At 43.3% G+C, this 27,416-nt stretch overlaps 1 protein-coding gene across 3 annotated transcripts; it reads right to left on the reverse strand.

The window, feature by feature from the left end:
* Positions 1-295: 295 nt before the first annotated feature.
* On the reverse strand, positions 296-19,847 carry LSM14B (LSM family member 14B). Of its 3 annotated transcripts, XM_075277031.1 has the most exons (9): positions 19,647-19,847; positions 18,043-18,206; positions 13,840-13,975; positions 7,571-7,687; positions 3,826-3,996; positions 3,544-3,615; positions 2,727-2,888; positions 2,496-2,652; positions 296-1,480 (listed from the first exon to the last, which is right to left on the reverse strand). In XM_075277031.1, the coding sequence occupies exons 1-9, from the start codon at positions 19,765-19,767 to the stop codon at positions 1,315-1,317; spliced, it is 1,266 nt and encodes a 421-aa protein (XP_075133132.1). In that variant the 5' UTR covers positions 19,768-19,847; the 3' UTR covers positions 296-1,314. The 3 variants fall into 3 exon arrangements, with proteins under 3 accessions (XP_075133132.1, XP_075133134.1, XP_075133133.1); XM_075277033.1 differs by lacking the exon at positions 7,571-7,687; XM_075277032.1 differs by lacking the exon at positions 3,544-3,615.
* Positions 19,848-27,416: the final 7,569 nt, after the last annotated feature.

Consider the following 27,416-nt stretch of genomic DNA (forward strand, 5'->3'; position numbering starts at 1 on the left):
CATTTTCCTCCGTGTGAATGCAACCTTTGGCTCCCTGGGTCTGTGCACTGCCCTCCCCCCCTTCCTTCATCTAATCACCTGTGCTATGGGAATAGCTTTACTATAGTTAAGATCAGGGAGGGGGCACAGAGCAATCCAGTGAGCTGAACACTACATCCAATCACATGACCTGCATCATGATGTTGCCAAAACCCCCAGATCCAGGCAAGTGGATAAATACTTCCTGGACAACCCTTTAACAGTTCAACCAATAATGGTCTATTTTAATCCAGAGGCCAAATAAATACAACAGAAGTCAAATGGTTGTAGATTTATTGGTAGATTACAATTCAAATCACATCCCCATGGGCTACTGGTTTTCAGCACCAGGATTCTACAAAAATAAAGACACTTTCTTAAATTAAATTTCTTATATAACTTAAAAATGGTCATTTGCAGAACGTTTAACAATACCGGGTTAAGTGCATCAATGTCAAAAAGAAAAGAAAAAGATTGATCTCATGCAAACTGTCATCTTGTGGTATTTTATCGCTAGAGTAGCTCTGAAGTCATGCTGTGTTTTGGCAGAACTTAGCAGAAGAGTTGCATGACCTGCGACTACAACCCCAAACCAGATCTCCATATGGAAGAGGTTTTGTATTTTAGGGCTGCAGGGCCAGTATACCTGATTAAACAGTGACGGCAGTTGGCTAGCAGTCGTGGCCAGCATTACAAGAACATCGGTCATTTATGCACACGCATAGCCTTCCTACCCGGCTAACATTGTGAGAACAGAGCAAAGTGCTTTGACAAAAAAAAAAAAAAACAAATAAAGAGTGAGGGGGTGAAGTTGTACCCATCACCTAGAAATGAAACTGCTTTGGTACACAGTTGAATACTCAAGTTATGTCCCAACATAAACACGTAAGGGGGTGGGTGAGCAGATCACTCATCTGAGCATGAAAAAGGCATTAAAACCCCCTCACTAAAAGGGAAGTCAGCGGCAAAAATACACATTAAAAGTACAGAACAAAAAAAGTCTCCCGTCTGAGGTCCAAAACATAACTGCTCACCTTAGCTGAAGTACCACATATCCCCTTATAAGATAAAGCACTGCAATGTCTCCTATACACACACACTTCTGTGCCAAGTCCAATCTGTAGCCTAAACAAACCAGTGTTACATGGATGAAAGCAATGCAGGGTCATATCCTGCCCAGTGCAGGGTTACAGAGATGCTACAACGCGTTTTGAGGGGAGGGGGCAGAACTTATGGAAGACTAGTCCAATTAAGGGACACGCAAACCCCTTTTTGTCCATCTTATGACAGAAGTCTTCACACTCTCCCAGTGCCAGCCCTCTGCATTGTCTGATTTCTTCGTGGAGCAGAACCACCCCTTCCTCCTCTGAATCCACCACGAAAGCTGCGGCCTCGGCGGAATCTTCCAGAGACTCCGAAAGTTTCTGTGTTCAGCTTTTTTTCCTCTGCCCACGTGGTACGTCTGCAGACAAGGCAAGTAGTCAGGTTTTTAATGGAGATGCATTTTACACACTAGAAACAACACATTTCTTGATATATTATGGGACCTAGCACCAATTTTGAGGTACATTTAATACTTCAGAATTGCACTCACTATTTTGCTGTTGAGTCACATGCATACTGCCCAAATGGACTAGAATTCTGGTGCCAAAAGACTGGTATATGTGGGGGCAGGGCTTACTATTTAACACTACAGGCAATTTAATACCAGCACATAATGTACTAGTCAATCTGGCACTTCTGCAAACACTGCACAAAACAGTTCAGCCTCTTAATTATGAGCCACCACAGGAGGGCGTGTGCACCAAAAATGAAATCTATGCCAGTCAGGAGCTGTCATATCTGGCATAATGCAAGTTTTCAGGCTTGAGTTAAAGTCAGATAGGTGAATGCATCTCTGCTGCAGTGTACCTTCATCTGCCCAGTATCTCACAAGGTGACATTGAGTCTTTGGTGCAAATATGGCCTTGCACCACATCTGCCAGTTTCCTGCCATAGATGAAGTGATAAATTGCTCCCCTGTGTACATATTACTTGTGTTACAATCTGTAATATGCTAATACTGCACTTTGAACTAGTATTGAGTGCCTGGAAATTTCAGATCTTAAGGCTACAGAATTCAGTGTCAGCACAGCTTTTTGATTTGTATTGTGGTCTGTCTCTCCACATACTATGGTAGTCATCTTAGAGGAAAACATGCAGAACAGGAGCTCAGGCTACTAGAGGTTTGTCTCAATTTGCTGGTTGACATAACCATGCAAAAGCTTAAGAGTGCTGCCCTTCTTTATAGTTCAGGGTGTGGACGACTATTAAGTGACTAATTGTGTTGCTTTATTTAAGAGTCTTATCCATATCTGCGTTTTCATTGTTAATATGGCATGCCATCCACTTTTTCAAAGACAGACTAGAAATAGGAGTAAATTGAGAACAAGATTTTAGCTCCATCAATAGCCGTCATCTGAGACTTCTGCATCTACCTGGATTTCATCTCTGAAGAAATATTATCGAAAAAAGACTTAGTGCGGTCATAGTATATATTAGGTCCCAGGGGATCTTCCTCTGGATTCCCATCACTATTCTGGGTTTCCACTCCAGAGTCTCCCTTCTCCTCACCGTCCTTCTCAGGCTTGTCATCTGCAATGGAGAAGCAATTGTGTAATCCAGCATGGCAGCATTATCAGAAGACCCCATATATAGCCGGTCACTACCTTTAAAGTTCAGCTTATCCTTGAATTCTTTATCCAGTTCTTCCCGGTTAAATTGAGCGTTTGCGCTCTCAAAATCAAAATCCCCATCAAATTTTATAGCATTTTCTTTGACTGTGGTTGGCCGGTTCTGTCCACGGGAGCGATTCCTGGCCCTTCTGTTCCCTGTACAATCACAGTAGGTTAGAGTAGTTAATGTAGAGCCCATAGTTCCTTTAAAAAGTTTGTAGGACTCAGAGAAAAGGAAGGGAGTTTAATAGAAGGCATTTACAATATATCTTATCAAGATCCACTTGCTGTCTGTAAAACACCCTGCTTTTCAAAAGCTGAAAACTGTCCCAAATTTGTTCAATTTTCAACACAGTTGTAGTTTGTTACACTATATTAGTGTAACGTAGCAAATTATTTCCTGTCTGGACAGGAATATTTTCAACTTCCAAATACGAGTAGGTATACTTTTCACTGAAAGCAAGCAGAGGTCTTGAAAAAGGGGCAATGAAACAGTATAATGGAGTGTATTATGTAATGGTTAAGTGTTTATATAGACTAGACTTCCCTCCCTTTAAGGATGTTAAGGGGAGATCCTGGTCAGGTACCCTGTCCTATGAGCTCGTCTTCCTTTTTGGCAGACTTGGCCAAGCAATGAACTATATGGTTGCCCACCTGTCTGAATTGGTGCAATATCATACTACATTCACCCTATAGGTGGCTGGCCTTAGCTTCCCTTGGGAATATCTGCTGAAGACCCAGGGAATATCGTTTAGGTCTCTGCACCCATGATCACCCCAAGTAAAGTTACCACCACACCCCATAATTTTACCTGACCTCCGTCTCTGGGGTCGTCTATTCTCATCATTGACCATATTCTGTGTCGGTGCAGCCTGAGGTGATACTGAAAGAAATCAAAAGTAGACTGAAGGGGTTCTACATAAATGACAAACCGGGTTATACAGTGCAGATGGCACTGCCTAGTATGAATACTAAGACTCCCTACAGAAAGACAATGGAAAACTACGTTTTAAGGGGGCTTGCCTTATTCATTTATACAAAGTGATCAGATTCAGAGATGCCACATCAGAGTGCCCCAAAATTGACCATTTACCACTTATTGGTGCAGGCTGGCTTGATGTCTGGGCCTGTCTGTTCCCCCGCTGGCTCACAGGTGGTCCCTTTGCTGGTTGCAGCTTCTTTTGAGCCATAGTCTCTATTGGTCCAGTCTGGACAGCTTGCTCTACCATTGGACTTTTCCTAACTGGGATCGATGGGAAACCAGCTGTGGGTAGGAAAGTGAAGATTTCAGTCAAAATTTGCAAAGAGCTGGCATAGGAAACCCTATCAGTAATCTCAGTATCTCTTTAGGAAGGTTTTAACAGAGGAAGTTGAGCTGCCCGCAATAGAAGTGCCATTTTAGGACAATTCTTACCAATGAAGATCGTTGGCTAAGATGAGAAGTCAACCAGTCAAGTGCTGAAGCTTTTCTGTTGGCTATTTACCTACTTAAAGGGATGGTCCTGGATTAGAGATTACTTTTCAGAGACCATGTCACACCTAGCCATGGGTTGTGAGTTAATGCCGCTCACCTCTACTGAAGTGAAACTGGCCAGTATTTCAGCCACACCACACAACCTTGACAATTGTGGCACACTTTCAAAAAGCATCAATTCTATTATCTTGTACAACCTCTCCAAAATATAAGGATTTCATGGTCTTCAGGCTTTGCCATAGACGCCACAATTCCTGGGTTACATCTGTATAACTAGGCGCCTGCGCCATCCACCATTACAGCTTTACCGCCTATGAAATTGAGTGTTTGAAGCTACTTGAAAGATCATTGACTGGTAGACATTGAGGGAATTGTGGTTTAGCTCCACTTGCAGGCAGCCAAGGCTTGCTCTCACATTAATATTGTTAGTCTAAACAGGTTAGTAACTAAACTTTAGCAAGACAGTAGACAGCCCATTGGTACAGCAAGTTTCTATAGGCGCTTGTATGAGTTCATACAACTGTCCTCATCACTACCGCCCGACTACTGAAAACAAGAGCTGGATATTGCAAACAGCACAGAACAAAAAGCAACAGATGCACCAAATCATAAAAAGAACACACTGTCGCAGGGATTAGTGTTCAAGGGGCCTTAATCGGAGCCTGTCACAAGGGGATTGCTACCCAAACTAGAACCAGTACCTGACCATTCATATATTCATGTCTCCTGTGGTGCCCTTCACATGCTTACTAAAAAAAACATTTACTGCGCATGTCATATGCAAGTGACATTTAAAGTCATTGATGTGAAGCTGCTGAGCAGTCATGTCAAAAGCCATCCTTAGATTTCAGGCAGACATTCAGCATTCTGATCAATCTGATTGACCAGCTCCTCCATTCAAGACTGGTGTGCAACACCTTAACTCCGAGATTGGTGACCAACTTGTCTTAAACGTAACCCCCCAAATTTGTGTGGATAAGGAATAACTTGTGGCTGGAGGGGTACAGGGAGTATATACAGATTGGCCAATTAGCTGGTTTGGTGATCACGTTTACAGATTTTCAGCCACACGAAAATTCAGCAGAGCCGACTAAGCAAACCAAGACCTTCCAACTGAATGGTCAGGTACCGGCATGTACTGGTAATATCCTTGTAACTTGTAATGAGTCTCACATGAAAATAGTGAAGTCAAAATTCAGCTGTCTTCAGCCACCACTAAGGGATTACAATGTACACAGATTTAGACTCTTCCATGTGGCAAAAAATCATGTAATTTTAATTCACCAATGACCTAAAGTTAAGGAGCAGGATGCACTCGGGCAGCAGCCTTTAGGGAAGCTTGGAGACAATCTGCCATGTTTAATTGTAAGATTTAAGAACCAGAGTGGGTTAGGGGTAGTTTTATGGCCAGCATTACACTTCCATTCACATTCAGTTTTTACTTTCCATCACAGGAATACATATACCTATAAACCTATTGACAGAACGCTTCAACATAACTCCTACAGAATTCCAAGGTATAGAAAAACCTATATTGCATAATATATGCTAGGTTTTCATATACAGGGAGGGAAGTTGGCACATACCAGCCTGGCACAAAAAAAAAAAAAATAAAAAAAAAAAATGATGAAGCCAGAGGCCATATGAACAAGTTAGTGCACCAGTAGACTTCACGTGGACCAATCAAACATGGTGTAAAGAAAATTCAAAGAGCAATTGGCTCTCCCAAAGAAGTGCTCTAGATCTCAGACATTAAGATATAAGGGGAAATTCATTGGCTAACTGAAGAAAAAACATACAATGCCTGGCTATCCAAATACAATACATAAAGGACAGATCTGTAATCCACAATGAGCAAAACTACTATAGAAGCCAGTGCAATTCATAATGGTCATTAACCCTTTGGTAAACTGCTAATATATTTAAAGAAGAATCGCCTTGCTCTGTAATTTAGGCATTTGACAAGCCAAGCAAGGTTTATGGGATCAAGGATACTTTAAACTATTAATCAGGAAAAAAAAAAAAAAAAAAAAAAAAAAAAAGTAGGTTTACTCTTAACCATTTATCGCATTTGAGGCATATGGACTTGCTGCAAAAAAAAAAAAAAAAAAAAAAAAGCAACAGAATGGACAGTTATGTGACTTCCAAAACGTTAAGCGCACAGATACATCCAGTTATTGTACAAACCATGCTCACTTTTCCTCCAGTAAGTACTACATGCCAGATTTCACAATGTAATGCAGATGCCAGCTGTTAAATTGCAGCAGCTCTCTGCTCTAGCTAACAAAGGTTTTATGGTTGACCCCACTACTATTACATGCATATGCCACTAAAGGACATTTAGTGTTAAATCTGATGAATACATTAAAGGGGTTAAACAGCTTCAACAGGAAACAATAGAATCTGCTGTAAAGTGTGACACTCCATACAAATGGCAATAACTAAACTGAGTACATACCAGAGTACTCCATAAATTGTTAAAATTGTTTCCTTGCAGAAATATGCTTGTAAACTCCTGTTCAAAACAGACAGATTTGTACATGCCTACTAGAATACAGTACAGCTTCTGATGCATCCTCAGTGAAAAAAGCAGTGATTATATTTAGATTGGAAACAAGTTTTTTTTTGCTTGGAAGAGTCCGGCATACACAGCAGCATATCTAAGACAATACTCATGCAGACTCCAGTCGGTGAGAAGCCATTTTATAAATGCAACCATTCCATGGTGGTGAAACAAACAAAAAAATCTACTATCCCCTGACAGCAGTGTGGAGTGGAGGTGCTAATCTAATGGCTTTATTCCTCACTTCTTGAAGTCTGTATAAGAATGGGGCTTCCGTTCATGGCCAACCTAAATGCCATCTCTACTTTCACTGAGTATACAACAGAAGTTGTACTGTATTCTACGTAGAATATATGACATCCTCACTAACATGCACAGACCTATACATTTTGAACACCTGGGAGTAGAAAATTGTTTCCTCACAAAAATATTGGAATTAATGCAAAGTTACTCAAATACATATACAGTTTACTTATTGCCATCTGAATTGATGGTACAACTACTCAAGTGTGAGTTCTGGCCAACATTGATCAGATCAACCCATAGCTTTACACAATAGTTCTTCCCAGCCCATATGGATATGCCTCAATGTCATGCACTGGACAATTGTGGCATTACATCCTTCTATCTTAGCCCATTGCTTTGCAGTCTGCAGACTTGTCCAGTATGAAGAGAGCAATGGTTTGACAATGACAAAAACAGTGTTAGTTGTTGACGGAACAAAATCTACTATTCTATCCATCCACAAGACCACTAAGACAATAGCATGCGAACAATACGCAACACATGCAGCCATGTTACCCTTGGAGAGGTGTGGGGGCTCTGCCAGTAAGTCAGGATCCGTTGCCACAGGCTGTGGAGATGGGGAGGATGAGGAGCTGGATGCTGCGGCTGATGCCGAAGGGCTTACCAGCTTCTCTGCATGGACAGTGCAACATGTTATGAACAGGTCACCATTACTGCAAGCTGCAGATCAGTTTCAAATTCAACTTCACCCAAAACAAAGATATCCTTTAGTAGGTTAGTGTCATCATTGTTAATTCCTGAAAATCTCTTATATTGCATTAGACAACATGCTGATTTAACTTATTCCTTCCCATAAATGAAACATGAATCTGAAGATATCTTCTATTTGCTGTATAGCTGACTCATCTATTGTCATCAGCCAACTTGGACTGGGGAAAGGCTTACTATAGAGTACATGACTAGGAAAGGAAAAGTGACTGTAGTCATTAGCAGAATCAGGTTTTTTGGAATCCATAAGATCAAACATGTGAACAGCCCCTCTTACTAGTAAATCGTGTTCCATAGAACTCCAATAGCACTGGGAAATTTGCTTCTTCCCTAGGGACAGGAAACAAAAACCTTCCTCCATAACTGTCCAGTTAGTCACAAACAAGGAAAGCTGCTCAAGTAATAAAATTAAAAAAAAAAATGCCATGGATACTTTCAACTAAGATCAGCATTTAGAGATCATCCACATTGTAGTTCTTAAAGGATTGACCAGTATCAGAAATACTGAGACTAATGTTATTTGCAGAATGAGAAGTTGTACAATTTTACACTACTTTCTGTATCTAAAAATCAGTCTATGGTCATGTGATGCACACAGCTCGTTATAGTCACAGCCCACTTATCACATCCGTCTAACGAGCTGAGCATGCATCACATGACCATGGACGAAGTCACATGACTGATTTTTTCCCACCGGGAGTAAGCAGAATCACAGCAAACAGATCTAGAAAACTGATGGAGATATAGAAAGTATATTGGAAGTGTAAAACATTTGCCTCCTTATATTGGTCTGAAACTGGAAATTCCTTTAAAGCGCAGGTTGCAGCTCTACAAATCTGCTCAAGCTATACAAATATATTGTTGTCACTGGAGGATGACACTGCCCTTGTAAAGTAGAGAAGTAGCATTTAGCCCACTGGAAGAAGCCATTTAGCCTTTTACAGAAGGAACCAAGAAGAAAGTTAACTTGCTGTCCCAAGCTTTGTTTTTTTCTCCATCAAGCTGGACACATCCTCAAAACTCTGGAAAGAACAGATGCAGGGTCCAAAATCAAGGGAGAAAAATTATTTCTGCGATGAAGTGTTCACAAAGATGATAACTACCTTCTGGTGGCAATGAAACTTAAACCGCTTCCAGAAAAGAGCTGAAGTCTCAGGATAACTCCGTGTTTGCGTAGGTTTCCTCCAGGTACTCTGGTTTTCTCCCACACTCCATATGACAAAAAAATGTAGATTGAGAGGCCTACATGGGACAGTGATTAATATCTGCAAAATGCTGCAGAATATGATGGCGCTATACACTCACCGGCCACTTTATTAGGTACACCTGTCCAACTGCTTGTTAACACTTAATTTCTAATCAGCCAATCACATGGCGGCAGCTCAATGCATTTAGGCATGTAGACATGGTCAAGACAATCTCCTCCAGTTCAAACCGAGCATCAGTATGGGGAAGAAAGGTGATTTGAGTGCCTTTGAACGTGGCATGGTTGTTGGTGCCAGAAGGGCTGGTCTGAGTATTTCAGAAACTGCTGATCTACTGGGATTTTCACACACAACCATCTCCAGGGTTTACAGAGAATGGTCCGAAAAAGAAAAAACATCCAGTGAGCGGCAGTTCTGTGGGCGGAAATGCGTTGTTGATGCCAGAGGCCAGAGGAGAATGGCCAGACTGGTTCGAGCTGATAGAAAGGCAACAGTGACTCAAATAGCCACCCGTTACAACCAAGGTAGCCAGAAGAGCATCTCTGAACGCACAGTACGTCGAACTTTGAGGCAGATGGGCTACAGCAGCAGAAGACCACACCGGGTGCCACTCCTTTCAGCTAAGAACAGGAAACTGAGGCTACAATTTGCACAAGCTCATCGAAATTGGACAATTGAAGATTGGAAAAACGTTGCCTGGTCTGATGAGTCTCGATTTCTGCTGCGACATTCGGATGGTAGGGTCAGAATTTGGCGTCAACATGAAAGCATGGATCCATCCTGCCTTGTATCAACGGTTCAGGCTGGTGGTGGTGGTGTCATGGTGTGGGGAATATTTTCTTGGCACTCTTTGGGCCCCTTGGTACCAATTGAGCATCGTTACAACGCCAAAGCCTACCTGAGTATTGTTGCTGACCATGTCCATCCCTTTATGACCACAATGTACCCAACATCTGATGGCTACTTTCAGCAGGATAATGCGCCATGTCATAAAGCTGGAATCATCTCAGACTGGTTTCTTGAACATGACAATGAGTTCACTGTACTCCAATGGCCTCCAGTCACCAGATCTCAATCCAATAGAGCATCTTTGGGATGTGGTGGAACGGGAGATTCGCATCATGGATGTGCAGCCGACAAATCTGCCGCAACTGTGTGATGCCATCATGTCAATATGGACCAAAATCTCTGAGGAATGCTTCCAGCACCTTGTTGAATCTATGCCATGAAGAATTGAGGCAGTTCTGAAGGCAAAAGGGGGTCCAACCCGTTACTAGCTTGGTGTACCTAATAAAGTGGCCGGTGAGTGTATAAGTAAACAGAATAAAATGAATCCAAAGTTAGCAAATAGGGTAGTCTGCAGAAGGCTTGAAGCTCCCAACTCTTGTCATAACCATGAGGAATGTCGCTTTAAGAGGACTTGTCACCAAGTACAACATGGTGAATTACATCAAGATTACTACTCTTCTATAAAAAAAAAAAAAAAAAAAAAAATTGGAGTCTCTTTATGGGCCATAAGCTTTGAACATCTTGATTGAGTTAAAAGTTGTATTGTAAGTTAGTGCTTATTGTCCAAGAGGGTGGTTACCGTTTTTTTTGTTTTTTTTAAAATCAGAAAAAAGTGTTGTCACTTAGAGAATCAGCACCAATTTACATATAACCTTGAACAGGTGGATGGACCTAAAAAAGACAAGTAGTTTCAGACTGCAGCAAAAAAGTCCACATGAGAAATTCTGGGATGAAAACCGCAGTCCGAACCCTTCTTGGAGAAAGTTAGAAAGGAATTTGAAATTCACAAGTTGATCTTTGAGGTTACTTGTTCCCAACTGTGAAGGAGACTATCACTGTATCAGAGGCATTCGATTTCTTAGCTGTTAGTATGAAGCTGCTGAATCTTCAGATGGAGAACCAGTTACTCTCTTGAAGACACCTGGGACAAGTGAAAGGATCCATGCTTGAGCAATGAACAAGAGGAAACCAAGATTTCCTTGAACGGTAGGGAGCAATCACAATAAGAGGCTTTGTCCTCCTGTATTTTCACCTGCACCCTTGAGATCAGGGCAGACTGAGGAGAAGCATACTGGAGACCAAACCTGAGAGAAGGTGTCCACTTCTACTGGACTGTCAAGGTTCACCACGTAAGCTTTTGTAGTCTCGGTTTGCACATGAGGTAAACAGATCTAGAACTGAGTGTCCCCTCTTGTGTATTTGGAGAAGCTCAGCTTGGCCAGGATTTGAACATGATCTGCACAATTGTGGTAATCAGTCATCTAAATGAGCAGACATATTGTGCAGAGCTGTGAAGACCTGGAAGAGCAGTAGTAACGGTAGACACTGAAAATTGAGCCTGTAATGACCCCTACATTGCTCCCCAACATCATAGAGCATGCCTTAGTCTTAGGCTACTTGAAAGACATCAAGATACAGAGTAGTATAAAATCCATTTGTTGTGTTGCATGTGAAACAGATCCTGCACTTCTATCCAGTCAGGAAGGACAGTACTAAGTTTACAGTTCTTGCACAGAGACATCAGGCCTAGAGCTGTTCTCTGCATGTAGATTCACTGGAAAAGGAGTAAGAAAAACATTTATATCCTGGATCTTCCAGCAGGATCTAGTCCATGCATCCCACAGGGATAGGAAACTGGAGGAGGGGGTTTATAATTTGTGTTCCATGCCCTTTTGTATCCCTAGGGAAGTGGGAGAATCTCCCATCAGTGCTATTATGGAGGTGCTAGGAGAAAAATAAATACATAAAATGGTAGTACGACCCCTTTAAATACTAGCGATTTTATCTGCAGTTTTTCAGTACACTTTTTGAAAACTAAACCTCCCTGTATCAAAACTAGCCACATAACAGTTAGGCTGCATTTTATACTGCAGGCAGTCACATGTGGCCAGAGCCACATCCACTTATATGAGAAGGCAGACCATGTGAATAGGATTTGGAAGTTAATACCACATCCCTCAAAGCTATGTGGCCATTAAAAGGAGTTTGTCTAGAAAGTTTCCAGAAGGGGAAGTGAAACAGTATACAAGCAGCATTTACCGATTTGCCCACTACTCAGTCCTCCACTGTGTCTTTACTTGGCTGCTGCAGTGAAGTAGCCATATATCCTATGTCACTGGCCTCAGTGGTATACAGAACAAGACAGACTGGTTAGTGTCAGCAGTTGTCACGTGGGGGGCATTGCCATGTTACCACAACACAAACAAGAACCAGAGCAATGAAGCACCAGGGGAACCAAAGTTTCTATTTTCCCCCTATTTTACATTTTATTGCCCGACCCCAAAACCCTTTAAAAGGGAGTTTACCACTTCTAGAATTGCGTCTAAACCACTTACTTGCTGTCATGGCAGGTTTGTAGCAACTTATTCCATATACAAGTGAACTGCTTGGTGTACTTGGGGCCACAACTGCGGGAGGACTGGTTTTCATTGTGGTCACCACCTAGTGCCACCCCAGAAGTAAAAGACTGGTATGTCCTATAGGCAGCAATTTGCAGCAACCAGTAAATGTGACCTGCCCTGAAAACACCAAACAGCTCATTTCTATATGAGAAAGCTGGAATCTCAGCAGACAGACTGCACTGACAAGAGTATGTTCAAAATGCCCCTAACAAGTGCACGTAAGTGGGTTAGAAGTGGTTTTGGTGGTCATAGGCTCCTTTAGCGGCTGAACAATATTGTTAGTAAAACCACAGTATGGCTGGCAAAATCATGACGCCATCACCATTTGTAAATGATGCCTACAGCATGTTCCTGCATTCCACCTGCAAGTCCCTGACCTTGACTTATGAGATGGCCATGTATGGTCCAAAAACAGTCCCCATGAAGGGAGACATCCTCCTGACAACTGTGGCCCATCTGGACTCACAGCAACAATGATTTATGAGGCTGCAGGTTTCCAAAATACCATGTCTGCACTCTAAGCATAATTTAAGCAAGAGGACAGCAGCCCCACAGTAGTTCAGGATCTCACAGCACTATAAGGGCTCGTTCACATGGGGCAAGAGGGGGCAGATTTTGGCACTGAAAGCACGTTAGAATCCGCCCCCTCACAATAGAGGTCTATGCAGACTGCTAGCTTCCTTTTTTCTGTGAGCAGTATGTTCCCGCTCACTGAAAAAAAAAAGTGAGCTGCCCTTTCTTCAGGCAGATCCCGTGGCTTTCAGCCACAGCGTCCACCTCATGGCAGCACCCTCCGGACTAGGTCTATTCATTTGGGACTACTCTGGACCGGGAAGCTGCGACTGTCGTGGCAGGTGCATTTTGGTCCTATTCTGACATGGCTTACCGCGTCTCAAAATCAGGACCAAAATAAGCCATCCAATGCCCCATGTGAACTAGCCCTAAAGTTACTCAAGCCTTTCTGAAAACTGCACCATGAAGGGACCCTGGCGCTGAGGCTACACCTGCACTTTTTGAAGCACTACACGATTTTACTATTAACAGTTGCAGTGCACACGACAGCATATGACTCAATGCGTTACTTTGGCCTGTAGTTGCAGCTCAATCATGAACAATTATTGATACAAAAAAGTGGTCTGGAGTAGCCAAGGCTTATACATGAATGCAGGCAGTTTAAATAGAAACGATGAAACTATTGACCAGAATTTTAGGACCATGACACACTTTAGCAGGTATTCAACTTCTGAATCTCCCAAACTAAGTGACATAGCATGCCAAAAGACCGAATCTCTAAGTTACAGCTCCTAAGCTCTCCTGCAGAGACACTTAGCTAATTCTGTCCCAGCGGAAAAGAGCAGAAACTAGTAATTCTGAGAGCTGGCCCCTCAGTTGGTGCATTGTTCAGTTACAGAAAAATCCAGCAATAAACCAAACTACATACCTAGACCCAAGGAGGCAGCATACTGCTGGTTGAGAAGAGAGGAGGCTGCTAGCTGGCCATATGACGGCATGCCTCGAAACGGGCTGTAAGGCACAGAAGGCTGGTAGGATGAGGAAGAGGCAGAGCCCAGGGATGACTACAAAGGAGATTAAGGAAAAAGTAATGTCATTGTACATACCGTAAAAATCCATTATGAGAATAATATCCATATGGAAATGTGAGGATAAAGGAGTCTTCCAGCATAAAAGGCGCTTTTAAACTGCAGATCATGTTGAAGAGGCATGTTCACTAAAGTGCAATCTTGCTGCCAAAGGGAATATTTTATTCCATAAGCCAGTGAGCTCTTTGGGTCACCAAGGGTGTAGTGATTTAGGAAGCCATGACAGGCTCTAAGAGGACCTGTCTGTTCAGGAGAGACATTGGTAGAAGCCATATATGAAGACAGCTGCCCTTAAAGGGGCTCTATCAGCAAAATCATGCTGATCGAGCCCCACATATGCATGCATAGCCTTTAAAAAGGCTATTCAGGCACCGTAAATGTTAAATTAAACTACCCCCCAGTTTTAAAATAACTTAAAAAAGAATGTTCTCTACTTACGGAACGTGCACCCTGGGCGGGCATTCAGGGTGCGCAGTCTTCTTCCCCACCTCTTCTTCCTCTGACGTCTTCGGGTCCCGTCCTCCTCCGGCGCTTGCTCGCGGACACTGATAAAAAAAAATAGCCCGGGCGCATGCGCAGTAGTCGTAGTAGAAGCCGCGTGCTACTGCGCATGCGCCCGGGCTATTTTTTTTTTATCAGTGTCCGCGAGCAAGCGCTGGAGGAGGACGGGACCCGAAGACGTCAGAGGAAGAAGAGGCGTGGAAGAAGATGAAGACACGCCCTGAATGCCCGCCCAGGGTGCACGTTCCGTAAGTAGAGCACATTCTTTTTTAAGTTATTATTTTAAAACTGGGAGGTAGTTTAATTTAACATTTACGGTGCCTGAATAGCCTTTTTAAAGGCTATGCACGCATATGTGGGGCTCTATCAGCATGATTTTGCTGATAGAGCCCCTTTAATATCATTTGCATCTGGAAAGTTTCTCAGTAACAGAGAACATGACCTTTTGTCTCAAACTAATGTTACTAACCTGATCTACACAACTTTTATGCTGTTTTGACAGTGGTTGACATCCCATAAGCAAACACCAGTTGTGGAAGACCCAAAGTTTGCCACCACTTCCTACAGCTAGAATACCCCTTTATGTGTAAAATAAACACTCTGCAACTTTCTTAAAGGGCTATTCCCCACATCCAACCATATTTAATTTTGTAGATAGAAGTTCTACATTTCATAAATACATATATTAACTTTGCAGAGTTAGCCATCTTAGTGGTGACATTCACTGTCATGATAAGTTGCCAGTGGACACAACCATGAATACTGGAACTTTCTATGTTTGGTACTTGTCCAACTTTTCCTTATTGTGATCAGGTTATCAGGCATTGACTACATACATGTGAAGATAAACAGACCACAATAAGGAAATCATGACAGTTTCTGACAACCAAACCATTGAAAGTTCCTACATTCATGGAAGTATCCATTGGCAACTGATCAAGAAAAAAGATTCACATTCAAGATAACTTGAGAATAAGTAAAACTCCATACATATTACTTATACTGTACTTTCAAAAAAGGTTTAACTTAATGGTGTACAAATTAAACATTTTATGCTCATGAGAAAATCCTTCTAGCATATAAGTGATGAAAAAAATGCAGCAAAGAGATATTTGAGTTAAGGGTTTTTGTTTGTTTGTTTTTTTACACACCAAGAACACAAGGATATTCTTTTACCTTTGTTTCTGATCCACGTTGTTGTTCCTGAGAAATTTCTTCTTATTTCTTCCATATGTAAATGAGTTCTCAGACAGCATAGGGGGCATCCCCTGTGCTATTCGAAAACTCTCCAGCAATACCTCCACCTTTACTGGCCACCTCTTCATCCAAAAGCACTGACTGCACATATCTGTTGGCCATTTTCCTGTGGCCTCTTACACAAGCACCAGTTCAGCCACAGGAAAATGGCCAAATATGCGCAGTCAGCACTTTTGGATGAAGATGCGGCATCGCTGGAGAGTTTTCAGACAGCACAGGGGACAACCCCCTGTGCTGTCTGAAAACTCATTTACATATGGAAGAAATAAGAAGTTTCTGAGGAACGGCAGCAAGGATCAGAAAAAGGTAAAAGAATAGGATTTCTTAAAAGCTATTCTGACATGTTAAAAAAAAGGATTCTAATGATGGTATCCCTTAAAATCGCAAAGTCAGAGCACCACTTTTAGACCCATTTACAAAGTACAAACCACGTGCAAAGGACCTGAGCCTTATGTATAAATTGGTCATACAAATACCCAGCTAAGATCTCTGCTTGTCATCAGTGACTGAAAACTGGTAAGGTTTAACAGATAACAGACAATACCAGATGGTCATCCATTGACAACATTAAAAAGAAATCCATTGCTGTCCCTTTTTGCACAGACAAGTTGGTATTACATATGTGCCCTTCAAATGAAAACAGACGCAATGGAACCTGTTCCCCTTTTTTAATTTTTTTAAACACTGCAGTCTATGTAAAGAGATGACCATCTTTTGCGTACTTTATTGCATCCATTAAACAGATGTAACAACGTGATCTAAATAGAGCTTAAGGCTGCTGACGTTTGTATCTCTGTAGGTAAAAGGCTAAAGCTCAGTTTAGGACATTTCACCATTCCAAAGACTGGAAACGATTTGACCAGTTGGGACTAAAGGTGCAGCAGTCCACCAGCATTCACTGCGCATAAGCAGAGATCTTAAAAATAAAGTTTATACAAAAAGTTTCAGTATTTTATGTTCTATAATATCCATTTAGATTAAGTTAGCCTTTAATAAAAGGTATCAACTACTGAAGACTTCTCCAAAATTTTTCTCATTTTTATTTCACTCCCATTTACAATAATTGAAACTGATATTACAAGAGCACTTTCCAGATTGTCTTATACGACACCTGTTAAACATGTTTCTAATCGTAACCCCCAACCCACCACCACAATAGAAGTGGAGAGCATGTGTACTCTGAAAGATCACAATGGCATTACGACTTTGCAGTTCTTCTAATTGGTTATCACTGGGGATTCTGGGCCAAGTTACGTAAATGAAAACTAAATCTAGCAAAGGCATTTTAAACAGCTTCTCTCACCCGCTGCACGTTTTATAACACATGAGCCGGGAGGAGCAGAAATTAACCATTTCAATGCCCACCACCTAAACGTCAGATCCATGTTCTGTCATGTCTAGAGCTGCATGCATGTAACCAGCTTTCCACTAGTGGCCCAGAAATGCTCTGCTGTTGAGTACTGAGGGATAGAGCCCTTCCTGAATGCAATGGATGAGCTCTACATCATACACTACAAAGCTTTCCAATTTTGAAATGACCAAATGTATAAAGGAGAAGGGTACACAAGATGCTGCAGAAAGGATCTAGAAAGTTTTTTATGGAAAATCTAGTGTGGCCACATTTAGAGCAGTAGAACAAATCCACCAGAATGTGCTTTATGTGACTAGACCTGGCTAACCAGTAGACAAGATGCTCCCCATCATAACTGCTCATTGGGCATCCCTCAGTCTCCCTACTGGCATGTTCTATATTGACCAAGTTACCCAGAAAACTTCTATTTATCACTTATGAGTCTCTGCATGTGAGTAGCAGTTATAGGATGGTCTTTCCACAGAATTATTATCACTCCCTTACTCTAAAGAACATTGTTGCAGAGTTACAATGTAGAGTAGGGAGAATGGATTGCCACAGTTTGCATATCTCTAGAAAGGAAGTGGAATCCGGCTCCAATACACATGTTGCCGCTAGGTTCACACATGCTCTCTGGGTCCGGAAAATTGGAAAGTCAATCCACTTAAAAAGCAGTTACCTGCAGAAACTCATGAACCTCAGACTATAATGGGTCAGCCAGGTTTCTCACCATATTTTTCAGGCAGAAAGGTTCCTTCACATTTTTCAATGGGGGATAGAATACCCAAATAGAAAGCAAGTGCTGGTGTGAATCCAGTGTTAGCTGATCTTAGCTGCATCTTTTTGGGACAGAACCCAAGAGCTAGCACTTCCTACAATAGTCTTTCAACTAGAATGATCCACTGCAGCTCAAGTCCCATTAGTGTTGCCATACCTGGACAATGGCTGGATCTTGGGGTAAAGCATGTTGGGCTTTTGGAGGTTCACACACCGTAATGTCTTTGATGTCACTACCCCTGAATATTATATACTCATACACCTCTTCACGGGGAGGCGCAGGGCGGTCAGTTGGACGGTCTTCAGTCCCAAAGGATCGCACTGTAAACACCATTAGGAGGGGGAAAAAAAAATAGTTATTACAGCAAGAACAGACTGTGGCTATATCCCTGTTTTGTCAATATGCAAGTGAGATTTGGAACAACGAGGAAGTTAAGGGTTAATTTTCATAATGACAAAAATAGCAAAGCATCTATTCATGAGGGGGAGACACCATATGAAGCAGGTAACTATGCCATCTATCTGCAGGGCTAGGTGACATGATGGTCTTTGGTAATAGACTTGTTCCATCATAGACAGAACCGTTAATTTAAGAGTCCCAGATGAGCTAGTTGTATGTCCATCTCCTATGACGTCACTCATTCCTCTGCAGTGCAAACAAGGAAAAGAAATGTACTATTACATGATGTTATTTGGGGAGGGGAATCCCTGTGTCAGCCTCCCCACATTAGTACATATGCATAGGGAAGGTCTTGATGGGGCAACCATTTAACCACAATATCACCATCAGGGTTCCATGATTAAGTAATTTGGCCGAAACCAAGTACAATTAAAAGAACTATAGTGGCAAGCTTCAATGACTTTCCAGCCACCTATAAGTATCTGCTGTTTGATCTCAGCAATATGAATTCCAGACTTAAGACATTGCACAGGAATCCTTATGCTGGAGATGCTCCTGACTGCAAGGAGAAACAACGTGGTCAGGGGGGGGGGGGGGAACAGCTGAGATTGGTCAAGAAAGTCTCCAACCCTAACAAAAGCATTAGGCCCCCATCCCCCACCCCTGATATCTAAGTGACAATAGGGAAAGGAAACATTGTGGTAAACAGCAGACAGGGCTACATTTAGGAATGGGAAGTGAACTGCTTACAGAGTGGCAAGACCTACATCATGTCTGGAAAACAGCAAGTCATCTCCTATAAATACAGTCACCCACTAAAATGGACCTGCCCCAACTAACTTGCATACACAGACATCAAAGAGCCAGTCACATATACTCTGGCTTACTAAGGGGGGGCAATACAAATTGTCACCGACATCTGGGACCCCTCCCCCACTGTGACCTAGGTAAACACAAAGCTGCCAGTTCTAAGAAGCCCTAGGGCCCCATGCACACCACACTACTGTACTGCAGACATTACAACCATGGCCGCCTTGTCACCAGTAAGGAGAACCAATAGGAGAGTCAGGCACCCCAATTCATGGACCCGAACCCTCAATACAGAGTAGGAACCAAAACATGGAGTACTACAGCAGCCCCGACCACTCCCATCGCCCCCTGAGGGTTGTCGGCGCTCCTCTACTGCCCCCTAGCGTGCACAGTTTGCTGAGGGTTTTCTGCCCTGCATTACGTCAGCTGTTTCCAAGATGCCATGCAACCCCAATGAAGGGCAACCTGCAGGGTGCGCTATGACGCATTTTAGGAGAATGCAGCCCCCGCACCCCTTCCTGACCGCCAGGCCCGGTGCTCCCTCTTTTTACCTTTGGCTAGGGCCACAGTAGAGTTCTCGGTGTCGATGGTGTAGAGGATCCCCTCATAGCGGATTTGAGCCTTGGAAATGAGGCTGATTTTGCTGCCGATGTACGGAGTTCCTGAACTCATCCTACCGGCTTCTATGCAACTCCTTTCGGGTCCGCACCTTTTCACCTGAGGAACCCCCCTGGACTGCCAGGCGCCGCCCACAGCCTCCCTTTATATACCACACATTCGGCCCCTCCCATTTACTCGCCAGGGGTGGGGTCTAGTCTTGTTTCTTACTGCGCACTCTTGTGCGTGCTTTTCCAGGCGGGTGACGTAGAGCGCTGGGATTGGCTGGCTGAGGCAGAATTTGCGTTAGACCTGGCAACTAATGACGATGGGAGACGGCTTCTGCTGCTCCACAGTGACGACGGCTGCGGGGGGCGGTAGCCATGTTGTAGGTGGGATTAGGTTATGCGATGGGGGATGCTTAGATGAACGCTACTGTCAGCTGTGTAGGGTTCATATACACTGCCTGCTGTCTGAGCTCAATGGTATTTCAGCCTCTTCTGTATAGTCCATAGGTTTATCACTAATATAGTGGAGGAGCTCCCTTAAAGAGGTTTTCCCGTCCCAGATCGTCTATAGAATAGCTCATCAGTATGTGGTCTGTGGTGCCTGCCACCTGGATCTGTTGCTGCAGCAGCCCCTGGGTGCAGGAATCTGCTAGTGTATGGTCTGGCATGCTGCACCGCTCCTACCCAAGTACTAAGGGCAGCAGTGCGGTGCAAGGACCCTCTTCAGAACCCCTTTAGGCGCAGGCCCCACATGGCATAAAGCGGCGTCTTACAGCCACAGCCAAGTGGGGATTCTAGCAAATCCCATCCCCACTTTGCGCTGCATTTTCCAAAACCGTCGCAGTGTTGGAAATTGCAGCATGTCAATTATACTTATAGAACCGCTGCCGGTTTTCCTATAGATATACTTGAAGCAGAGGAAAATGCTGCACCTTTTGCTGTGGGCTGCCACGTGGGGCTTTAACCTTAAAGGGATTCTCTGGGCAATAAAAAAAATATTTTTAAAAAAGGTCTGTTAGTGCTATTAATGGGTTAATAAGTGCACTCAAATATCTTTAGCAGTGTTTTGAGTGATTTCTGGCTTTCTCTGTGAACTCATGGTGCCCTCTGCATTTGTTTACATGGGTAGCTTCCTGCTATCTTAGCAGGAAGGGGGGGAATTAATGGAGTAAATTACAAATTAGGCTGGGGGGAGGGGAATTAGTTTAGTGGTAACATTTTAATTTATCCCGGACAACCCCTTTAACCTCTTCCTTCTGCAGGACATTATTTACTTTTCATCTTCAATTTTTCCTTTTTGTTCCAAAATCCTTCTATATTTCCATTCATAAAATTATGAGGGCTTGTTTTCTGTGTTACAGCTATTTACCTTCTATTGACACCATGTAATATTCCATATGATGTACTGGAAAGACAGAAAAAAATAGTAAAGGGGGTGGAATTGGTGGATCTTTCACATGACCAAGTCCTGTCTGTGGAAAATGGTCCATGTGTGGACTGTATTATTATTTTACTGGAGAAAAACGGCGTGCTTGCAGAACTTTTTCCGTTGTTCACAAAAAAAGGAGTGTGGTGCCTTAGTCTAGTGTTCCCACAGCACTTTTCACAGAAAGCACGCAGAGCTTTCCTCTGTGGACTTTCTGCTTCCTTTATACCTATTGGGGAACCGTCAGCATTTCTGTAGGTATAATTCACATGCTGCAATTTCTGAAACGGCCATGGTTTTGGAAATCGCAGCATGTCCACTGCATGTATTTTTCCGAAATGTGTGGATGGGATTTCCTAGACACTTCAGTTTGCAGGGTCTGTAAAACGCTGCATTTTTTCCTACGTTTTCCATATTAATCAATTTAATGTTTATTAATTACGTATAATGAACTGGACTGAAACGTTGCAATATGAGATAATGAAACTCCTCCACTGTTTTTCACTTTAAAAAAAATTGGTGTATTGCCTGCTTTTTTTGTAGTATTTGTGTAAAGATATTTCTAATTCCTTTGGGCTGGCACCTTTCTTTTATCTGGCGCAGTCTTTTTTTCCTTTTAGCATCATAGTCAGTTATCATATAGTGAACTCCCGATCACTACAGTAATGAACTGATAGCGTTATGTCAGTCCATTACTGTAGCGATTGGGCTGTTCGGGAGCTCACTGTATGATCACTGACTATGATACAGTGACTCCTATGCTCATGGCCGAGTTTAGTCCAGGTTTCCTCTGCAGACTTTCTGCTTTCATTATATCTATAGGGAAACCGCCTACATTTCTGTAGGTGTAATTGACATCTTGTGATTTCCAAAATGGCAAAATGCGTATTTTTCCACAATGCCTGGATGGGATTCGCTAGGCACTCCACTTTGCTATTTTGTTTTCCATGTTTTAGGCCCTCAAAATTTTTGGGAAGTGGGTACATGCTTTTCTTTGTATGAATACAGATGCCACTCACCCCCACATGGACCCTCTTTGGTTACCTACCCACTTGGGACCCACCTGGTCCTCCTCAGACCAAATGCCTATTTTATTATATGACAGCTGCCCTAAGCAAGGAGCTGGGTAAGTGCAGACAGAAGGGGTAGAAACGGCTCCAATAAAAAGAAGGTAACTTCTGTTTCTGTGCTTCTAAGCTAAGTTTCTAAGTTGATGATGAAAGGAAGTCAGTCTCAGAAATGGCAGCCCTAGCGGCTACTGCTCTCCCTAACACAAGGGAGTACAGTTCAACCAGTGGTCGGGGGAATAGTAGTGCAGTTAGGCCTTGGCAGTGGTTATAGGGGATTCTATAATCAGGAAGACAAATCATTTTTCGCCAAGACTGCCGCAATGGTTGTGTGGTAGAATTAATGGATAAATTATTGGGAGGGTCTGCAGAAGACCAAACTGTTGTAGCCCATGTGGGTGCCAATGACATAATGTGTGGTAGGTGGCAGGTCCTTAATAATAACTTTAGAGAATTAGACTCCCAGCTGAAGGGAAGGTTCTCCAAGCTGGTTTTCTTTGAACTCCTTTTTGTGCCCTGTGCTTAGGGAGTTAAATACATGGTTTAAAGGGGTTATCCCATCTCAAGGATCCTATCTAGAGATGAGTGAGTACAGTTCGAAACTGCCGTTTCGAATAGCACTCTCCCATAGGAATGAATGGACGCAGCCTGTGCTGGTGTCCAGCCGCTTAACCCCTTATCCACAATTTGCTACTGCAGATTAGAGTGGGTTAACTACTGATGAGTTTTTGGCATTGCGCTTCTCATGTTGATCCTTCACCATGTTGCCTGCCTGCAAAAAATGTCTGTACTAACCTTATGGGCAAAAAAACCCAGCACTGTAAAAAAGTGTGAATTCTTTGTAAAATGATATGTAGTTTTCCGTTCAGTACATGACCATGCTGCACACTGCTGGTATATTTATGGGCAGCCTGACAAAACAAAAATAAAACTAACACAGCCAAAAACAAATGTAATTGTATGTTTTTAATCCAAGACAATGCTACAAACACCTGGGCACCGATGCCATCTGCCTGCACATCTCTCACATGCTGTTTATACTCCTGCTTTCTCCTATTGGCAGGTTTTGATGTCGAGTTATTATGCCATTGGGTTTATGGTGTTCACTGTTGAATATATTATAATTATAGTTGATCGACAGTCAGGCCCCATGTTGCAGAAATGTAGCATTTTTTGTTGCAGAGTTTGCTGTGATTTTTTTAGCCAAAGTCAGGGGTGGCTTGAAAAGGAATGGAAAATATAAAGGAAACACTTAGACATTTCCTTTCCGTTAAATCCACTAACTTTAGTTAAAAAATGCTGCAAAATCTGCAACAAAAAATGCTGCTTTCCCACAACATGGGCTTTAAAGTTGTTTCCTGGATTAGAAAAAGAAAATCAACTTTTTTTTTTCCAGAAACAGCACCTCACCTATTCCTAGGCTGTGACTGGTGTTGCTGTGTTCAAGTGGGAGGAGCAGAAGTTCAAAACCAAATGTAACCTATATGGCGCTATTTCTGAAATAAAACAAAATGTTTGTTTTTGTACCGTGTTAGCCAGTGGTTATGAAATATAAAAAAACAAAAAACTTGTAAGGCTGGGAAGCCATATAATAAGTGTGTTGTTGGTGTTGATGATTCACCTGCTCCAGCGTTTTGGCAGTTGTCAAGCAGGCCTGCCGGTGAACTTGTTCTTTGCACCGTGCCTGTGATTGTTCTGGCATCTCAGCAGCTTGCTGGGACGCCATATAATGAGTGTGTTATTGGCGTTGATGATCCCCCTCAGCTCCGCTTGCAGAGAACTCTGTTGACTTCTGGCTACCTTCATAGCTATTGCTGTTTTATAATTTTGCAACAAATTAGATTTTCTTTTTCCCAGCATGTTTAAAATGAGCAAACTGCCAATTTGGATTAAAGGGGTTTTCACATACATTGTGTCAGCACTCTGCCTGGAGCAAATCAGATAATATACAAATGGACTGAGTGTTAGCTGTGTGTTTACACAGAGAGATAACAGCCCTGGCTTTATCAGAACCTGAGATAAGCTGCTGCAAGAGCTGCTTAATATAGTATCTTAACATAAATACATAACAGTCGTGAAGCCATGTCATTTACCGGGATAAAAAGCCTATGTGTTAATCGAGGTTACAAACTATCTATGTGCCAAATTTTATCCAAATCCGTTCAGCCGTTTTTGCGTGATTGAGTAACAATTGAGTAACATACAAACACACAAACTTTCACATTTATAATATTAGTAGGATACTATATTAAACCGCTCTTGCCAGCAGCTAATTGCAGCTTGCTGATAAAACTAGGTCTGCTATTTCTCTATGTAAACACACAGATAACCCTGAGTCCATTGTGAATATTATTTACAATTTTTACATATTATCTGATCTGCTCCAGGCAGTGCTGACACACTGGATGGGAAAATCCCTTTAATACAAATTGTCAGCTTGCTAATTTTAAACATACTGGGAAAAAGAAAATCTAGTTTGTCTCAAAATTCTAAAACAACGAGATCTATGAAGGTAGCCAGAAGTCAACAGAGTTCTTCTCAAGCGGAGTTGAAGAGGATTGAGCAACCTAGACGTCAAGCGGTTCTTAGAGCAGCTGAAACGCTGGAGCAGGTGAATCATCGACGCTAACAACACACTCATATGGCTTCCCAGCGAGCTGCTGAGATGCCGGAAAAATCCCAGGCATGGTGCGAGGAACAAGTTCAGAGGCAGGACAGCATGAGAGTAGCTGAAAAGCCAAAGCAGGCGAACCATCAACGGCAGCAAATTGCTGAATATATGGCAGATCATCAATACCTACAACATGTGGGCAGAGGCGCGTGTGTGTGTGTGTGTGTGTATACATATATATATATATATATATATATATATATATACACACACACACACACACAAACAATATACAGGGTGGCCATAATATAACCTCAGGAGTTTGGAGTCGTGTGCAGGCTGACCCAATGGACAGAATTGCCTGAAAATTTGTATGTGTGCTAATCAAGGCATGGGGAAATGGACGGCATGAAAAAAAAAATTATACAAAAACTCCCCACCAGGGGATTATGTGGCGCTGTACAGTGAACGTGTGGCGCAAAACCCATCTGTCAATACTTGGGGATGTCCCATTTGGACCACCGACTAGCATGACTGTTCAACGTGGCCACCATCATGCATGGTGAGCATGGTCATCCTATGCAGAACGTGCTCGACGCTTGCGTGTAACGTCTCTGGTGAGATGCTGCACACTTCCAACGTGATGCGGTCTTTAAGGTCAGGCAGGGTTTTGACATTCCCCCGATAAACACACTCCTTCAAGTGTCCCCACAACCAGAAATCACAAGGAGTGAGATCCGGAGAGCGCGGTGGCCTCTGTAGGGAATGAGCGGCTCAAAATCCTGTCATTGGGAAAATGTGCACGAAGAGCGTTTTTCACAGGATTTGTGAAGTGATGAGGGGCTCCATCCTGCTTGAAGGTGATCGTCTGCAGACACTGCCGCTGTTGGAGTTGGGGAACGACCACTGTTTCCAGTATTGTACGGTACCTCACTGCTGTGACGGAACAGGTGGCAACCCCAGTTGGGCCCAAATCTTCGAAAAAGAACAGTCCGATCATGAACGATGAGGTGAACCCGCACCAAACGGTCACCTTGGGTGAATGCAGCAGAACCCCTCTCAAGCGCACGCGGGTTTTCGGTGGCCCATATGCGACCGTTCTGTGTGTTGACCGTTCCATTCAGGTAAAAATGAGCTTCATCACTCCACAGGATATTCCATGGCCAATTGGTATCCACTTCCACTCTGGCTAGAAACATTAAAGCAAATGTCATGTGGGTGTCATTGTCACGAGGAAGCAGTTGGTGATGATTTTTAGGTCTTTTGTTTTTTTTTTCCGTCCATTTCCCCATGCCTTGATTAGCACACATACATATTTTCAGGCAATTCCGTCCATTGGGTCAGCCTGCACATGACTCCAAACACCTGAGGTTATATTATGGCCACCCTGTAATACTCCACAGCAGCCCACACACAGTATAATATACTGCACGGTGGCCCCTGTACAGTTTAATATATTCCATGGTGACTTCTGCATGGTATAATATGCTCCACAGTGGCTCCTGCACAATATAATATTAGCATCTGTCCGCGAATCGGTAATATTTAGGCATGTGCTGTTGGCTTGGATCCACCGTGCACCGCCATGTCCACCCCTGCGTGCCCCCGCCACATATGCTCCTCGCCTGGCCTCTCTATGTACCAGCTGCTCCCCGTGCTCATGCCGCTTCCCTCCCCGGCACCCCCGAGCCCTCTCTGTCCACCATGGCCCTGCCCCCCCCCTCCCCCATTCCATCCGTGGTGCCCCTGTCCCCGTCCCACTCCCAGGGGCCCCCGGGTCCACCGCCCCTTCCCGTGTCCCCCACCAGACCGGCAACCCCCGCACCCTGAACCCCTCTCTCTTCTCAAAGTCTCCTAACTCACCTGCCGTCAACCCCTCTCGCCAAATGACACGGCGGAGTGAGCACAGCTTGCAACTTGACACTGTGTGGGACCGCAGACATTGGCGACATCCTCGACGGACATGCAGAGTCCATAGGCTGCAGCCGCTGCGGAACAGCAGGCCGAACCGGCATTCCAGACAGCGGTGCAGGCGACCCCCTGTCTAGTTGCAGCAGAGCACTGCCGTCCCGTGGTGAGCCCACACAGGCGGGACAGCTTATGCACTTCTCACTGCCCCAGGGTACGGCCGATTGTTTCGGACGCTCCGGACCTCTCAGAGACGCCATGTTCTATGGCATGCTGGCTGGCCAATAGCTCGGCCCACAGAGAAGCATCAGCCAACAAAGGCTGAAAGGGTTGGGATGACGTCATCCCAGGTCCTACAGTGTCCCAGTTCCTGCAGCGAATTCAAAAGTGAAAATCACTGGTCACGGGAGTGACGGGAATACCATGTAGCTTATCTTTCAATGTGCGCAATTTCAATGAAATCCGTTCGCCCGTTTAGGTGTCATTGAGGAACAAACATCCAAACACACAAATATCCAAACACACAAACATCCAAACACACAAACTTTCACATTTATAATATTAGTAGGATGTTCCACGGTTGCCCCTGCACTGTATAGTATGTTCCATGGTGGCCTCTGCACAGTGTAATATGGATTGCGCATGAACAGTACATATTATCCTAGTGCCGACCAGCAGATTAAAATAAACGCCACATGAACAGC

This window comes from Leptodactylus fuscus, chromosome 6 (genome assembly GCF_031893055.1).
Source record: "Leptodactylus fuscus isolate aLepFus1 chromosome 6, aLepFus1.hap2, whole genome shotgun sequence".
Classification (NCBI taxonomy): domain Eukaryota; kingdom Metazoa; phylum Chordata; class Amphibia; order Anura; family Leptodactylidae; genus Leptodactylus; species Leptodactylus fuscus.

Coding starts and splice junctions, on each gene's coding strand:
- LSM14B (XM_075277031.1), bottom strand. CDS start 19,767: ATGAGTTCAGGAACTCCGTACATCGGCAGCAAAATCAGCCTCATTTCC. Junction 18,207..19,646: donor TACTGTGGCCCTAGCCAAAG/GTAAAAAGAGGG, acceptor TGGTGTTTACAG/TGCGATCCTTTGGGACTGAA. Junction 1,481..2,495: donor TCTTCAGAGATGAAATCCAG/GTAGATGCAGAA, acceptor CCTTGTCTGCAG/ACGTACCACGTGGGCAGAGG.